Source organism: Crocuta crocuta, unplaced genomic scaffold, assembly GCF_008692635.1.
Source record: "Crocuta crocuta isolate KB4526 unplaced genomic scaffold, BGI_CrCroc_1.0 scaffold16, whole genome shotgun sequence".
Lineage (NCBI taxonomy): Eukaryota > Metazoa > Chordata > Mammalia > Carnivora > Hyaenidae > Crocuta > Crocuta crocuta.
Window position 1 is genome coordinate 3,194,849 of NW_027531893.1, and position 18,018 is coordinate 3,212,866.

The 18,018-nt window shown below is 35.9% G+C and overlaps 1 protein-coding gene across 1 annotated transcript in view; it reads right to left on the reverse strand.

The window, feature by feature from the left end:
- Positions 1 to 18,018, reverse strand: part of ING3 (inhibitor of growth family member 3) — a 28,992-nt gene that overhangs the window by 10,711 nt on the left and 263 nt on the right. Inside the window, exons 2-6 of the mRNA XM_077773295.1 lie at positions 17,854 to 17,925; positions 14,773 to 14,873; positions 12,463 to 12,528; positions 1,912 to 2,008; positions 292 to 363 (exon numbers count right to left, since the gene is read on the reverse strand). Of these exons, the coding sequence (XP_077629421.1) occupies positions 292 to 363; positions 1,912 to 2,008; positions 12,463 to 12,528; positions 14,773 to 14,873; positions 17,854 to 17,925 (408 nt within the window). The remainder of the gene's footprint in view (positions 1 to 291; positions 364 to 1,911; positions 2,009 to 12,462; positions 12,529 to 14,772; positions 14,874 to 17,853; positions 17,926 to 18,018) is intronic.

Genomic DNA, 18,018 nt, shown 5'->3' on the forward strand with positions numbered 1-18,018 from the left:
AAAAAAAAAAAAAAAAGAAGTATATGCTGCTGCTAATACCATACATTTGTCCTCAAAGTATTGCAGGAAAAGCAAACTTTCTACTCCCAAATCAAATATACTTTTCCCGAATGAAGAAGGTAAGTCCAATAGGAACTACAATGAAAAAGTAGATCTCACAAAAGAAAAGGAAGGGAATGATATTTTTTTGCCCCTCAATTGGTTGCATAGAGCCAAATGAAAAGAATACAGAGGTAATGTAATGAGTTTTTAATTGTACTGAAAATTTTAGCTCCCCTAAACCAAACTTACTTTCCACTGGAGTATGTGAATGAGCATGGTGATTGTTCACTGGCTGTGAGGGAGTATCTAATTCCAAAGATCCTAAAAAAAAAAAAAAAAGGCACAGAGATACAACTCCATTAAATGTCAACACAAAAATTTACAGGTCAATCAACTAAAGGCACTATGTACCCTTACCCAGCAACAGACTGGCAAGTTCTATGCATACACCTGTATCATTTTAGTTAAACACATTAGAGAATCACCACTGCCAATTTCATCCTCCCTCTGAACAATACATAATCCACTTCTTAATATTCACCTGAAGTACAAAACAGCTCAGGGTACGCTAATGTCTCATGGGGCAAGTCAGGACAGCAGGTACCACATAAGTGGGTGAATGGACATTAGAATTCCATGACTGGTAAGATCTGAAAAACTCACTGTAGTTATACTGGGGTGACTTTTCAATGGGAGATCCTACAGTACTAGGTGATGGGACATTACTACATGAAAGAAAATTCTTTGATCATTAAAATGACATATGATAGTAAAGACTTCCTGAGAGAAGTCAGGCACAGAATCTCTACTGCCAAGCACTAAAATGCTTTTAAAGAAATTTTCTGGGTTTATCTTGATCCCTTGAGATGAAATAATGGCAGGGCACTGGGTGGAGATTTTAGAACTTGATCTGGTTTGGTTTCGTAGGTCTGTGTCCTTACAGAGGATGCTTCATTAACCTTCCTGGAGTACTAAATAGGCATGAATTATTGTTACTCACAGCTACTGTCAGCATTTCAAAAAAAATTAGAGTAGCTATAGAATATTTTATTTTGTCTCAAAATACTTATTCTCAAATAGGATTTCCTTGGAATAAAAGTATCACAAATATATCAGATGATCATCTAAAGTTATAGATCTACTTTTGAACAAAAACGCAACTATGAATACCAACATGGATTCATGACTGGCTGTTTCCCTATTCTAGGGAGTATGTAGGGAGTATATATATATACATACATATATGTATATACACACACATACATATGTACATATACAAACACATCACCTAACACTGTAAATAAATTTTTCATCAGTGTGTAGAAATAGGTACGTGTTCTTGTTGTTGAAATGCACCAAGAAAAAAAAGAAAGTACTAAAGAGGTAAATTATAGCAGGAGATCAAGTCAAACCTTGTAAAGAAATATTAAAATGGCTTCTTACAGATAAGAAAAAGTTTAGGAAGGACTTACTTGAGAAAGAGAGGAAGTGCTTTGGAACTAATTAAAATATTTCTTACTTAGGAAAAAAGCCTTAAGGCAGTTCTCAGGGAGAAAAAAAAAATGCCTTCTTCCAAGTTAAAGTGGTTCCACAGGCACGGCAAAGTCAATACATTTGAAGACAGATGGCTAACTTGTGATTTAACGGTTAATATGTGATTTTAATAAAGACTGAGTGTATGATATCCTGTATCCTCTCTCTCAGAATCCATAACCCAAACGTTCTAACTGCTGGAGTCCATGCTGTCCGACGCAGATGCCACCTAGCATAGAAGCTTGGGATCTGAGAAGTCCCCAAGGGAGAAGTGTCTCCACAGTGATTTACACGTGGACTGTCCAACATTGATGGAAAACCATAAACGTTACTTACGCCTCTCTAATATTTCTGTAATTCCAGCATTATCAGCTTCCAGCTCCATTTTAAACTTAGCCAGTTCCTGATCCAATTTTCTCAAGTGTCGATCTACCTGTTTCAAAGAAGATCAAAGATAACCACCAAAATTTGTGACACGATTAAAGTTTCAGTTTAATGAGGAAACCTAAATCTTTTTTTCTTTTAGTGAATCCTCTTAGTATCCTTGAGCAAGTCAATTAACCTACACCTCAGTCTTTTAATCTATGAAATGAGCGTGCTAGACAAAATAATCTCTCAAGTCTCCCTTAATAAATTTGAAGTTTTAAGAAACTAAAATCACAATTTGTTAGAAAACGTTCAGAAGAGGTGGGATATGAAACTAAAGCAAAACTGGTATTTGGGACTTGAGAGGAGAGGAAGTGCAGGAGGGATAGTAACTTTGTATAGGATCCCCTGGGAGTACTTTCAACCTACTCTCCTCCTACTAATAATAAGGTCATCTACACTGCCATACTACAATAACTTATTTAGAATGAAGAATGAAAGATCCTTGTCCATAGACAAAGAGGTTACTATATTCTATACATACATTTCTTGAAGGCAAAAAAGTAAGCCATTATACTTGTAAACATTTATGTAAAGGGTTGAAACAAAAGAGGTTTTTAGCCAGAAAACTCCATTTCCCAAAGAGCCTGGTTAAAATGGTTTTATTGTAATACTACTGCCCTTGTTAAGGTAGCAAATGTTTTCATTCACCTAGAGATCTTTTGACTGATTTTAGAAAATTATATGATACCTCAAACTAGCAACAAGTCTTAATTTTTAAGGTTAATATTATTTTTTCAATACTTTTTCATACTACTTTGAAGTGAAACAAAGAAAACACAATTTTTAAAAAAAATATTGTTATATTCTTGATAACACCTTTTTATAAACTCCAGATTCCCAATGGATCATTGTTAAATAATTAAGAGTGACTTTCTTACAAATATCAAAAGGTCTATGATACATCATAAGGGCAAAAAAATTAAGAATGAAATAACGTGTGCCTAAAATGAAGGAAATGGGGACAAAAGTAGCAAAAAATCATTTGTTTGTGTCAGATGCCTTGTAATGTGCCTGCTACATCAGATGCTCTTCTGTCTTTTCTAGCCCTTACTCTAATCTTTTGACATAGGTTTTTACTGTCTCCATTTCATAAGTGAAGAAACTAAGGCTCAGAGGGTTTAAGTAACACAGCCAAAGGCAACAGCTAATGCATTATGGAAGAGGAATTTAACTCTGATCTTTGTGTAATAAATTGTGCTCCATCATTTATACTTAACATCGCCCTCTGAACTTCTGTATGCAGCAGCCGACTGCTTTTTTAACTCAGAATTCAAATTGAAAAATAAGAATATTTCCTTATTATTTATATTTTTGTATGTTAACAACACCCACTGGAGTATTGGTTAGGGATTTTTTCAATATTTTAAAACCCAATTTTCCCTCCATCTTCACACACAAGTCATTTTTCAGAGCCTGGTAGAGACTGTAGTCACAATATTTAAAATCCTAGAGAGTCACATATTGTAGACTGTTGCTCCTATTCAAAAAACATGCAGGTAATTGAGCGTCCTTTAATGGAACCTCCCGTCCAAGAATAACGTGTGAACACAGACCTCAGTTATTCAAAAATATATCTTACATTGTCAAAATTTAATCTCCAGGGAAGTCAGAAAAAAATACTCATATTTAAATTCCAAGAACACTTAATGCAATGAAAATACTCCACCAACTTTATTACCTACAGTCATATTACTAATAAATATTGAGTTCGTATTATGTGCTTGGCACTGGGTTAAATGGAAGACACATGAAAAATGAGAGAGAATCCCTGCCTTCATAGGAATTTAGCTGACAAATCAAGATTTATGTAAGATGTTTAACATAATAACGTTTTAAAATATATATGCCCTAGATATAGCAAATAAGCAAAAGTTACATTGAAAAAAAAAATATATATATAACATGGGGTTGTGGTAGACATAAAGGGTATATATGAGTTAGAGGGTGAAGAATGTATCATCTTCAAAGGGACGGTAAGAAAAATTAACAGTTAAAGAATGGAGACAGGAAGACAAATAGGATTCTGAGAAAAGAAAGAAAAAGCAAAGCAGGCGGTGGCCTGTAACGGGCATGTACAGTACACAGGTGGGATATTAGAGTCTTGGTTGGGAGGAGACACCATGGACCCTCTCCTAACTCTGTCCACCCCTGCATTTAAGAACTGCTTCTGTGTATTAAAGACAGTACTGATAAGGGTTATTATACATGAGGACATGAAAAATAATGATGGAATTTCTAATACTAGCAGCTCAGAAAAAGGAGTGGAATCCCAAGATTCAATAATTCTAAAAACCAAATACATAGTTAAACACAGAAAAGCCTAAACCACATTGTAGTAGGCAGGCAGCTTTACAAGAGAGCTTCCAATCATTCCTACCTTCTGATAGGTAAAAAAGATTATGAGCTGATGAATATTATAAGCAATTATTAGGCAATAGAACTGTTTATCTTAGATTCACTGCTGATGTACTAAATCGAATTAGAAGTTAGAAAGTTGACCACAAGATTTAACTTAAGCTATAAAGCACCAGAGTACTTAAACAGTATTAAACAGCACAGAAAGAACAATGAACTCGACTGAAAGCTGTGGATTGCATGTCCCCTACCCTCACGATTCTGTGTGGGTAAAGCCCCTATTCTGGCAGCCCCTATTCTGTGTGGGTAAAGCCCCTATAATCACCATTATGGCCCCACAGGTATCAGGCAAAGTGAGAATCTAAATTAGCCCACCCTTCCACACACACCTGACTTCGTAAGATTGATTTATAGTGGTAAAGAGGGTCCTACTCCAACTGAGACACATTTTTTCCACTAACCACAGATTCCTAAGACACGGCTGACCATGGAGTCTAATTACTGATGTGTTCCCCACTTAATGTCAATAACGGCCACAAAATCTTCCTTATTCTAAGGCCCCAAATCATCTCTGATAACCCCAAATGTAACTGCTTTAATTTTAAATCAATTACCTTTTTTCTGACTTCCTGAGAGCCAAAGAAAATTCTGTCAACATTATTTGTTAACATACTGATGATCACAATGATATTTAAGTCACATTTGGCCCCTCTGCATGAAACAAAAAAATCCTCATACTGAACATTTTTGCATAGAGCTGTAATCCTTTATTCTTTCTCTTTCGACTCCCAGTGTTCCAATATTCAAATTTTAAGATGTGTCACTGATGGGCCCAAACTGAATGAAATACAGCATTGTAAAAAGTTTCTGCATGATTTACGGCTTCTAATACCATACCATTCTAAAACTTAAATGTCTAGCTTGCCCTTTTAGAAAGAGCACAAGTTAGTATATAAAGTTCTAAGTTGAAATTCATGACAATGAGACATAAATTTCTGTGAAAAGATCTGGTAACAGTGAATAAAGAGGGTAAATTGGAGAAGAAAAAGGAGTCATGATGGCAAATTATTTCTCTGATAAGTCATGAAAATGATTCTTCACATCTCTGAATTATATTTAAAATAGGTGAAAATTTGACCCATCTTTAGGCTGAATCAAGTATTTGAGGCCTAAGCACATAAACTACATCTAATCTTCCTAAAAGACAATGAGGACAGGAGACAAATCAAGAGGTCAATCTTACACAATATGTTTCCTTAGAGTATCAGATGAAGAATTGTCAAATTTATAGGTAAAATGTAGACCTGAAATATAACCATCTCAGGAACAGGCCAGGATACAAAAAAGCAAGTTCAAGGGTACTGAGCAAAGTAAGAGAGTGCGAAAATCATTCAAGCATTAACTAACAGCTCAAATTTTATCGGAGTATACAAAAATCAACTTTATTAGGTATTGTCATGTAACACAGCCTTAGGACAGGGACATCTGACGAAGAAACACAAACAAGTGTTTAATGACTTTGAGTACCAGTATTCTAGAAGGAAATTATTTTAGTAGGATAGCTTTTTGTTGTTCATTTCCACTAAAACAAGTACTGAAATAAATTTTCAGTTTGTTCTATGGAACCTCTAATTCCACCAATCTCTTCATTTGTTGGTATTTATGCAGTCTCCTTTCTTTCCCTAATAAATGAAGTAACAGTATAGTGCTACTTACAGGTATCAAAAGTTTACTACTGATTTTAAAAGTAAATAAAGTATTTCAAAAATTAATAATACTATCAAATAGCATGCTATATAAAACACTGAGGGGAAAATCAAATACAATTATATACTAAATCATTGTACATTAAAATCTGTAAATATATGCTTACTTGAAATTACCATAATAACAAAATGTTTAAGCAAAGGCATGCAGACAATCTCCTCTCAGGTTTACTTCACTCCTGTTTAAGGTGGCCTCCAACTGCTTTCCCAAGAAAAACCCCACTGCTTGCATTGCTTACAGGAGGACCCTGACTTGTGGTGGCTCCCGCCTGTCTCTTCTCAGTACCTTTCTTACACACACCAACCACACTCGCCTCTTTCTGATTCTACCTGCATTTTCCACCTCAGACTTGGCACGTGGTGCATCATCTGCATCATCTGGCTGAAATGTTCTTTCTGAAGCTCTCTTCTCACGGCTGGCTCTTTCTCACTTTCCAAGTACTACCTCAAATGTCACCTACTAAGTCTACACTCATCCTGACGACATTCTTAATAGCCTCCCCTAGTAATTCATTCTTTATCCCTCTTTCCACAATGTTTATTTCCCTCATAGCACTTACCAAAATCTAAACTAATCTTTATTTGATAGCATACCCATATTCATTGCTTGTCTGTGTCATTACTGCTCACTTATACCAATGACTGCTCATAGCTGGAGCTCTATAAATATTTGCTGAATCAGTTATACTCTCCCACGATGTGGAAGTGTATAGAGGTACCACTATTTATTGGATAAATGATCTATGAATGAAAATACTGTAAGTTTACATTTATACTATGTCCTATCCACTCACCTTTGAAGTATTTACCTTCCTAAGCTCTCAAACGTCAAATATTCTAGGAATTTAATTTCTCTTTCCTTTTTTTTTTTTCCTCTTTCCTATTTATAAAGTAAATATCGCTTGGATATTTACTGTTGATATTTCTGGGAATATAACCAATTTAAGATGGCAAATTCATTTAGTAACCTCCCTATGAACAAGGCAGTAATTCCCTTACGCTCAACTGCAATTACCTGCAAAAGTAAACTTACCCTCAAGCGTGAAAGGCTCAGATACCACAAGTTACTCTGGCAAAGTGGGGCAGAACACAGAGCACAAAGTATTCCAAGGAGGCTGTCTATTGTTTTTTAACATTTTATAATGACTTATTTGTGATAAGTGATGCTCATTTTTCATTTATATTAATAATATCAGGTTACCAAATAAATTTTCCTCTTACCTAAATTTCATTTAAAAATTTACTTAGTAAATAGATGTACAGATGGTACAAGCACTCTAAAAGCCTGGAGGGTAGGATGCAAACATTAAGCTATGGGAAATACTAGATTAAATCACCTCAGAAGTCCTCATCCTCCACTCACCATTCAACGAGTTTGTTGTGCCAGGCTCTGAGGGCACAGAATGACTATGAACCTCACGGACCCTCAAGGGCCCTGGCTAGGAGATCTAATGTTTTTTATTTTATTAAAATAATATTGTCATATTTTTATATAGTAAGGCCTAATAGTGTGTAATAAATGTTTTCATACTTTAAAAGGAATCTCTTTAAAAGCAAGGGAACTGAAAATAGGGGCGCCTGGGTGGCTCAGTCGATTGAGCATCCAACTTCGGCTCAGGTCATGATCTCACGGTTCGTGGGTTCGAGCTCCACGTTGGGCTCTGTGCTGACAGGCAGCTCAGAGCCTGGAGCCTGTTTCGAATTCTGTGTCTCCCTCTCTCTCTGACCCTCCCCTGCTCACGCTGTCTCTATCTCCCTCTCAAAAATAAACAAACAAAAAAAAATTTTTTAAAAAGGAACTGAAAATAGTCAAAAAATATTAATGTGCAATTATAAAATGAAAGATATTTAAATAAAACATGTACTTCATAAAAAGTTTTTATATTTTAAAAAAATGCTCCTTTTGCTGAAGGCATTTATCTATAAATCCTGTTTTAGAACTTCCAAAATGAGCTTATGTATCAGAGGAAGAAATCTATCTAAACTGAAAAACTAAAAAAATTGAGAGCAATTTAAAAAGAGGGATACTGAAAAGATTTGAGCAAAGACATAGATCATGAGACTGAGTGTTTGGTCTTCTAAAGCAATTCTATAAAGGAAACTAAACTCACTTGAATTAAATTACTTTCACTTCTCTTGGTTTCAAGTCCTACTTTGAAAAGAAATGGCTGTTTGCATGGCAGCCCACTTGTGTTTGTCCATCAAAACCAAGTCAATCTTAGCATAGTAAAGTGTGACTCTCTTATTTTTTGAGAAAATGTCATCAACTGCCGTATCTGATGCAAAGAACTGGACCCCACTAAACTCTATCCAAAGATTCATAACTGGGGAGTCCTGATAGCACCTTTTCTTCTCCATTAACTTATCTGGGTGATCTTGTTCAACAAATATGTACTGAGAAATAACTATGCTAGAATCTGAAAACACTAAAAAAATTTTTAAGGACATAGTTCTTGACATTTATAGTAGGGAAGACACACATACAATAAAAGGTAAATAAATAATTACTGTTTAAATCAATAATAAAAGCATGGGAATTACAATATTTCGAGGCCAGTATGATTCTGTTGAGGGCATGGTAAGGCACCAACTGCTAATTACCTACTCAATAGCCTCCTTCCTTACTGACAGAACCCCACATACTTGGGGTCGCAACGTACCCTGTGAAGCAACATTTCTCAGCCTCCCCTGCAGCTAGAAGGAGCCAAGATGATATAAGCAGGAGTCAGTAGGTAAGATTTCCAGGCTCTTTTAAAAGAGCTGACTGAATTGCAAAATACATCCTTTTGAGTAATCCCCTACCACACTTCTCCTACCAGTCCAGAAATGAGGAACACATTAGAAGTAGCCTGGGATGACAATGATGTTGGGGTTGCCACACAGGCCCTGGTCTGCCTCCTCCAATAGTTATTTTACAGGAGAGGAAAATAAATCTTTTGTTTACATCATTCTTGTTGACTTTCCTAAGTGGTCAAATCTCTTCTCCTAGATATAAATGACATAGGTGATTTTAAAAAAGAGACTGCAGGTGAAGGATCATGAAAGGTGGAGAAAGTTTCCTAAGCAAAGATAAAAGGAAAAGCATGCCAGTCATCTGTTGTTAAAGTTCCTGAATGACGGCAGGCTGCAAAAGTGGAGAAGAAGGGGTAATGAGAGATACTTTGAAGATTAAATGAACACAACACAGGAGTTAACTAAATGTGGGGAGGCCAGGGAGGAGGAGGAGGCGAGGAGGACTTTCAGGATTCCAATGTGAATGACAGGAAGATCAGTGGTTCTTCTGAAAGAAGTTAAAGGAGAGACTAAAAGTTTAAATCCACTGAGCACCAGGGCCTAGAATTCTCAGGTAAGATGAGTACACTCAGAAGAGAAGTGGGAGCTTGAGGAATCATTAATGAATAACTGCTAAAACTAAGAGAACACACGCAAAATTAATGGAGAGATGTTTCTCAACTTGGGTTGTGTGGGGGGCAGGGGATAGAACTGGCATGGGCGAGATCAGTTCTTCAGCACGTGGCATCTGGTCTTCCTGGCCTCTGGAGTTGGGAAGGAGAAGGGAAGAGAGTTACCTCTATGTGAGAACCACTCGAATGCAGTGAGAAACAATGCAGGTCAAGGACAGAGCCCTGAGGAACAGCAACCATTACGAGTGATATCTATGGAGACTGAGGGAGGTCAGAAAGAGGGGAGGACGATATAGACAATCCAGTCTCAAAGAAGAATGGATTTTTACATTAGAGATGTCATGATCACCTGAAACAACAATTTAATATGGAGTGCTAAAACAGGAAGGAAGCAAAGGAGGGAGAGGAAAAGAAAAGTCACAAAAAGGGAGACGGAGGACAGAGAAAGGAAGGGGAGAGGAAGGAAAAAGGAAAAGTAAAAGAAAGAGAAAAGACAGTTCCGGAAATACTGGGAGAATGGAGAAAAACCAGGTGCAACTTGGCAGAGCTGAAAGGGAAACAGTGACTCTAAGAAAGTGGACAATTCCAGTCAACTCCAAGGAATAAGATGGAGTGAATCTTCAAAGAAGTGAGTGCCTACTATCTGCCCAGCTAACAGCATTTGTATACATATGTGCAAATCCACCTGTAAGGCACAAATTAAGACTATTTTACAGAAAAGGAAACCAAGGTTCTGGGATTAAATAATTTTTCCAAAGTCCTGCTGTCAGTGAAGTGGCTGAACTCACATCTGTACGGATCCATTACAGGCACTTGCTTTTTTACATTTTGTTCAGTTTATCACATCACCTTTTATTACCTCACTCCCTAGCCTAAATAATCTATCCCCCCTCAAAGAATTTACTGAGTTTTATTTTCATTCTATGTTTATCCATTATCTCTGACTAAATGCTTTCCCCTCAATATCACACCTAATCCAGAGCCCTCAGCCTCTGAATACATTCTGTTCAACACTCATATCCTCTAAGAAATTAACAATAACTCTACTGTGTGTCTATCAGATACTTAATTCTTAACTGCATTAATCTTTATTTGTCACATTGTTTCTATATAGGCTCTTCACTTTAGTTTGTTGGCATGTCTTCCCAACTAGTTTACCAACACCTTGAGGACACAAGCCATTTATAGTATTTACTTTTTACTCCTTCATTATAAAACTTCATGTAAAACTCCATTATACAAAGCACAAGAGTGGAGAAACAGTGTGGTTCATAAATAATATATAAATACACACACAAAAAAACACACATATTTAAAAAGAGCATATTTGGGGCACCTAGGTGGCTCAGTCGGTTAAGCATACGACTTCAGCTCAGGTGATGATCTCACAGTTCATGGGTTTGAGCCCCGTGTCGGGCTCTGTGCTGACAGCTAGCTCAGAGCCTGGAGCCTGCTTCAGATTCTGTGTCTCCCTCTCTCTCTGACCCAACCCTGCTCACGCTGCCTCTTTCTCTCTCAGAAATAAATTTTTTAAAAAATTAAAAATAAATAAAACATTTAAAAAATAAAATAAAAAGAACATATTTATATTGTGCATATTTTTCTAAATGTATGAATTATTTTTTAAATGTATGAAAAGTACTAAAATAACAAAACATAAGCCAAGAGTACGGCCAAAGAGCTATATGATTTAAAAAGAAGGTGATCTCTAAAGACTGACACATAATCATTAAATATGAGGAACAACATTACTAAAAAAATTCCTTTTGGATTCAAATATAAATGTCTTTTTCTAGGTTTATAGATATAATTCAAGACCAAATCAATGCAGAATTTTTGTTTCAATTCCATAATAAATCAAGCTACAATTTGCTCTACCTTTCTTTAGGCAGTATATCTTTTATGAAATTATTTTCAGAGTAACTGTATGAACAAAAGAGCCTACATTATTTAAGACATTAAAACTTTCCACTATATGAGAACAAAACATTTTCTACAGCTTCACATGACCAATGTTTTCTAGTTGTGTATAAACATTTACAATGTACACCATATGTAGTATGTACCTTTTATCTTGTGTCTTGCTCACCAATAACATTGATGTTTACACACACTTGTTCAGTAATAGGGCTATATCCAGATAAGTTTACGAAAATATGACATGAAATCTATATGTTAACATAGAATATCCGTGACCATTTCTTTCTTTTTAGTTTAACTTGCTTGGAGGCAGAACCAGAAATGACTATTTCCTAAAGGATATGCTTTAGAAGCTGCTTTACATAAGAGAGAGCACCATAATTATACCAGTTTGAGAAATACTGCCTCTGTCTTCTTAGTGATTTCAGTCTTTTACAAGTGCTGCTACTGCAAAAAAGAACCTTTTTTTAAAGTCTGAGTGTTTCCCTTTTTTTGCCACCTGAGCCAGTTGTTGAGTGCTATCTATTGACATTACTTAATAGATAGTTGAGTACAATCTATTAACACAGACTTCAAATGATTCTCTTCTTCATTTAATCAGGCTACCAAAAAGTCTTGTCAGCACAGCAGTCTTACATGTATTTTACCACAGAAACAATCTCAAGAGGATTTAGAAGGAAGGAAATATACTACCTTAAGATAAGGATTAGTAAAACAAATTTAAACATCAATTCTTGTTTAGAAAAAAAAAAAAGGTTTAATATCAGATAAAATCCTACAGCAATATAAATTTGGCTAAAATGTAAGGTTCTAGACCTGTTAATTAAAACTGCGGGCTCTCTTTTCCACAAAGAAACTGAAAATAGACACTAAAACCTCAAATCAAATGGGATCAAGAAAGCAATAATTCAAATTTAGTCTGTTCTTCCTATTAACATTTAAGCCAATAAAACTTAAAAGATAATCCATAATGTAAGTACTTATGGGACAGCACTCACAATAATTTTACTTACCAAGTCATATATCTGGTTTGCCAATTGTACCTTCTCATCTGCATCTTCCAAAGCTTTATAGTAATCCTGAATAAAAACATTTTCATTTCAAGAACAAATTAATAATTTAAAAGTATGCGCATTTAGGACATAAAACTGCATTTTCATGATCATACCTTGTATTCAATGTCAGTCATCCTACATTAGCAATAAAAACCCAGTTAAGGATAGGATGGGGATGGGGTGGGATTAGAAATTAAGTACAATGGCCAAGAATCAAAGGAAGATGTTCAGCATTCCTAAAAAGATATAAGTAAAATTAAATACTATTTCAAGTCTAGTCTCTAAACTAGTAAAAGTTATGTGAACTACTGAATAGTCTTTTTCTTTCTAAGAAAATGTTACAATCTATCTAATTTATAAAGAACATTTATACTCTCCATTTTTAAAAATTTTTAATAAAAGTATAAATATTGAAAATATTCCGACCTGCATGTCTCTATTTTCTAACTGTTCTGGAACTCTCAGGTTTTGTTTATTTGTTTGTTTTTAATTTGAGACAGAGTGAGAGCGCACTAGTGGGGAAGAAGGGCAGAGGAAGAAAGAGAGAGACTCTTAAGCAGCTCAGCGTGCAGCCTGACAAGGGGCTTGACCCCACAACCCCGGGATCATGACCTGAGCAGAAATTGAGAGTAGGACGCTTAACCGACTAAGCAACCCAGGTGCCCCAGAACTCTCTTAAACTAAGTACTAATTCCTACAATTCATACAATGTCAACCTATACTTTAGATTTCTCCTCGGTATAAAGCAAATCATTTAAAAACAGAAACACGAGGGGCGCCTGGGTGGCTCAGTCGGTTAAGCGTCCGACTTTCGCTTAGGTCATGATCTTGCAGTTCGTGGCTCTGTGCTGACTTCCAGCTCAGAGCCTGGAGCCTGTTTCAGAGTCTGTGACACTCTCTTTCTCTGACCCTCCCCTGCTCAAACTCTCTCTCTCTCTCTTAGAAATAAATAAAACATTAAAAAAAAATTTAAAAACAGAAACACGATTCTATCAACTTCCATGGAGGTTTAGACTTCTAAGGGTATATCTAAGCTGCAATGCACCAAAAACTCAATAGGTTGAAGGTATAACTGACTTGGTTGTACAGTTGACCCTTGAACATGGCATCCCAACCCCCATGCAGTTGAAAATCCACACAGAACTTCTGACCCCCCAAAATCTTAACTAGTAATAGTCAACTGTTGACTTAAAGCATTTCCTGATAACATAAACAGGAGATTAATGCCTATTTTGCACAAGTATTATATTCCGTATTCTTACAACAAAGGAAGCTAGAGGGAAAATGTTACTGAGAAAATACTTTTATGGTACTGTACTGTATTTATAAATATAAAAAAAAATCCACGTATAAAGTGGACCCATGGTACAAACCCATGTTGTTCAAGGATCAACTGTATATGTGATGTCTGTACTCATACACACCTGGGTCTCCAGGCATCCTCCAAGTCAGGACCAATTCTGTTACAGAGTCTAAAATATTTTTCTCCTAATAGAAATAAGCTTCCCCCCATATGGCAAAATAAATAACACGATACACAAAATTTGTAGTTTTCAAATTTCTCAGTGGACCTTTGATCAATTCTGTGAAGGATGGGGATGAGGGAGCCATTATTACTCAGAGGTATTAAAGCCCTGTCCAATGTCACACAGCTAAATGGAGGTCACAACAAAATTCAGGTCTTTTATGGAGTTCTTCCAATGTATCCAAAATATACTAGATCATACATTTAAAGCAAACCTTGGGAGGAGATATGATACTCACTCTAATCTGGAAGAGACCTGTAAGTACTATAAAACTAATAAAAACTTAGAGTTTTAACTAAAAGTCTTTTTAAGGATCCACTCAACTTTTAAAATTTCTGTTCTCCTGTGATTCTACCAACTTAGGTACCTAGCGATATATAAAATATGCTTCAAGGTCTGCTATTTTTCATACCAGTTTGTGGCCAAAATTAGAAGACAGTATTTTATCTCTAAAGACTAGGCAACTTTAATGAGCTATAACCAGAATAAAGCAAATTCAAAGAAAAAACTTGTACTTTTTTAGGACTCTATTCCTCTCTAATAAAAGTTGCTAATTTTTATTACCAAAAAATGATTAAAAATTCCTACACCCAAAGCTCTAAACCACAACAAATTATTTAAATTTTAAAGAGTCATTGGTAACTTTCCCTCATTCTGAGATCCAGAAAACTGTTTCATTTAAAGTATCTTTCTCAGAGAGTCCCAATATTCACTGAAAAATCATCCAGAGTGTTGAACATACTTTTTTGATGGATGCCATTTGTTCTTCTCTCCACTCCGGCTTATTTTTCTTTGCATTCATAAAGAATTCACTGACTCTTTGTTCTAGTTGATCCATTGCATCTATGACATAATAAAAACATTTCATATTTAGATGACCAGATTCATACATTGAATATACATGCTTTGATTTAGGGAAAGAAAAAAATATCTGACAACATACACTCTTTCATTTGGCCAATAACTTAAATATGTGATGCTTTGATTATGTAAATGTTTTAATTACTTTTAAAAAATTAGAGTTTTCTGTACTGACAATTTATTTTTGTTATTTCAAAAATTTCCCAGTCAACTATGTAGATAAGTTCTGTACCAGAGTATTTCAATAGTACAGCCTTTGGGTCAAAAGCTAATGGCATTTAGTCGGCCAACTGTGCCACACACAATTTCTCATTGAAAGTACCACTAGAGGGGTGCCTGGGTGGCTCATGTGGTTAAGCGTCTGACTTTGGCTCAGGTCACTATGTCACGGGTTTGAGGGTTCAAGCCTTACATCAGGCTCTGTGCTGACAGAGCTCAGAGCACAGAGCTCAGAGCCTCGAGCCTGCTTCAGATTCTGTGTCTCCCTCTCTCTATTCTCTCCTGCCTGCCCACACTGTCTCTGTCTCTCTCAAAAATAAATAAACATTAAAGAATTAAAATTTTAAAAAGTACCAGTAGATAATCCTCACATTACTTTCTTTTTAAGTTTATTTATTTTGAGAGAGAGTGAGTATGCACATAGGGGAAGGACAGAGAGAGAGAAAGAATCTGAAGCAGTCCCACACTGTCAATGCAAAGCCGGATGTGGGGCTTGAACTCACAAACTATAAGATCATAACCTGAGCCAAAACCAAGAGTCGGAGGCTTAACCAACTCAGCCACCCAGGCACCCCCACATTTCTTTTAATAAAAAAAAGTAATGAAAAGATTTTAACCTCTCACTATATGCCATTAAGCACCCCATCCTCTCATATCATGACTCAAAGTAGAGGTACGATCATTTATTCACTCAATGCATTATATTATTTATTCTAGATAAGTTTTCTCTAAGCCTATGTTAAGAATAATCATCTCATTCCATGTCTACTAAAAAAAGAAAAGTTAAAAAAACGGGGGAGTCTGTTGCTTTGTAAGTTAAGGAAAACTTTTTGGAGATCTTCAGGGCCTAATAGGTTTTAAAGGATTCTAAGAAGTCTTACAGTTAATTTTTCAAAAGAATTTTCCTTTTTTAAGCATTTTCTAATGTACTTTACAAAGATGTCTCTTTTATTAACCTATTAACTTTAAAAAATTCTATTAAAAATGCAAGTTTATAAACCTCTCATTTATATAATCTAAATACAAATTACAAGAGAATTTAAAATTTTAATGTTAATGAAGAAGTATAAAATAACAGCTATCTTTTATTGATTTTCTACTTTGTATCAGATACGGTATGTTCTCATTTATCTGTTAATTTAAATTCTCAAAAGATTTTCATTTCATAAAAATAAGAATAAGTTGGTAAAACCCTAACATGAACTCAGACATCAAAATCTGTGCTTAATCCTATAGAAAACATTATTTTAGCTACTTCAACTACATTAAAGTTAAAATGAATTTTGCGAGCAAACTAAAGAAATACACAATCCAGACTTCTACACTACAATCCACCAAATAAAAGAAAGTTTCCATATCTTATCACCTTGTATTAAATGGGGCCACATGAAGCTAACAGGAGGCTGAGAAAAGTATATTCATGAGCAATGGTATGGATGACAGAGAGGGGCAGAGAACCAAGTGAGCAAAAGTATACAGCCTAAGCTACCTCAAGGAATGTTGGTTCTCTGATCTCTTTCCACTTTTTCCACAATCCCCCTTTTCTCCCAATCATATCCCAAAACCCGTGTCTTCCTGCACCTCTATTGTTCTAAAACAAAAACAAAAACAGAAACACTGGAAGCATGAGAAACATTTCATGTGTATTCCCTAAACATCCCTGGAATAAATGGAATCAAGAAACAGAGTTTTTGAGGATACACCCCATGAAACCCAGCCGTTATTATCATTTACACAATTTAATTAAGGAGTACCTGAATGTCTCCAAAGGGGTAAGCCATAAAGGTACACCTAACTATACACTTTAATTATGCAACATATAATTCATTTCACATTCTTAATTTTTAATATAGTATCTCTACAGGATAGTTGGAACAGCTGTATTATATGCATTTCTTAAAAGGGGAAAGTTCATGAGGTTATGTTTAGAGCACGATGGATATAAATTTATACTTAAGTGTAACGCTGCTCTAAGTATTTACCTTATCTCCAAAGACACTGATTCTTTACTTTCTTTCAATCATAAACCCTTTTTTAGAAACTCTACAGAAAAAAAATGATCATATAAACCACATAGTGCTCTGTGAAAGAACGAGGTTAATTTTGGGAAAAAGTAACCAGACTACCAAGCTACCACTGATAGTAAAAAAAGTCAAAAATTTATTACAGCAGATAAGAAGCTTTACAGTAAAATCTTATTTCCCTCGCTTTGAGAAAATATCATCCTGTTGACAATTGAGAATGTATCCTATAATGTGTAACTTTCCAAAATTTGACATTCCAAGTTCACCAGGGTCACTAAAGAACCACATATCACCTATGCTTCTGTGTTTTCCGCTCTTGTAAATTTTTTTAATAGAACGAACTTTAACAAAAGTATAAATGCTGACATCTATGGTCCATACATAAGGGCTCAGGTCAAAATCTTCTCAACATTTACACCGATGTGCATTAAAACAGGTTATCTACGTCCTCACTGAAGGTACAGAAGCTTTTATTGCAGAGTCTCGAATTGAGAAGACACAGATACACGTGCTCTAATGCCTCCTTCTCTTGTAAAAACAAGGAGAAAAGTAGCGCGGAAAGCAAGAGGCAAGGTTAGGCACTGGCTTTTCTTTTTCACAACTCCTTATGCACTAGCCAGTGAGCCGGAGGAGAGTCAAAAAGCGGAGGCGATGAAGTCGATGGCAGGGAAGTCTGGGCTGAACGCGCGCGGCGAAGAAGGGCAAACGCGCCGACTTACTCTGCACCTGCAGGTCCATCTCGCGCATCTCTGTGAAGCGGTCCCGCAGGTCCATTGGAAGCTGTTCAATCACTGTCAAAGGCAGAGTCCGTCAGAGGGGCGGGGCCAACGGCGAAAGTACGCGCTTACGTCGCTGCGTGCGTGCGTGCGTCGGGGGGGTCGAAG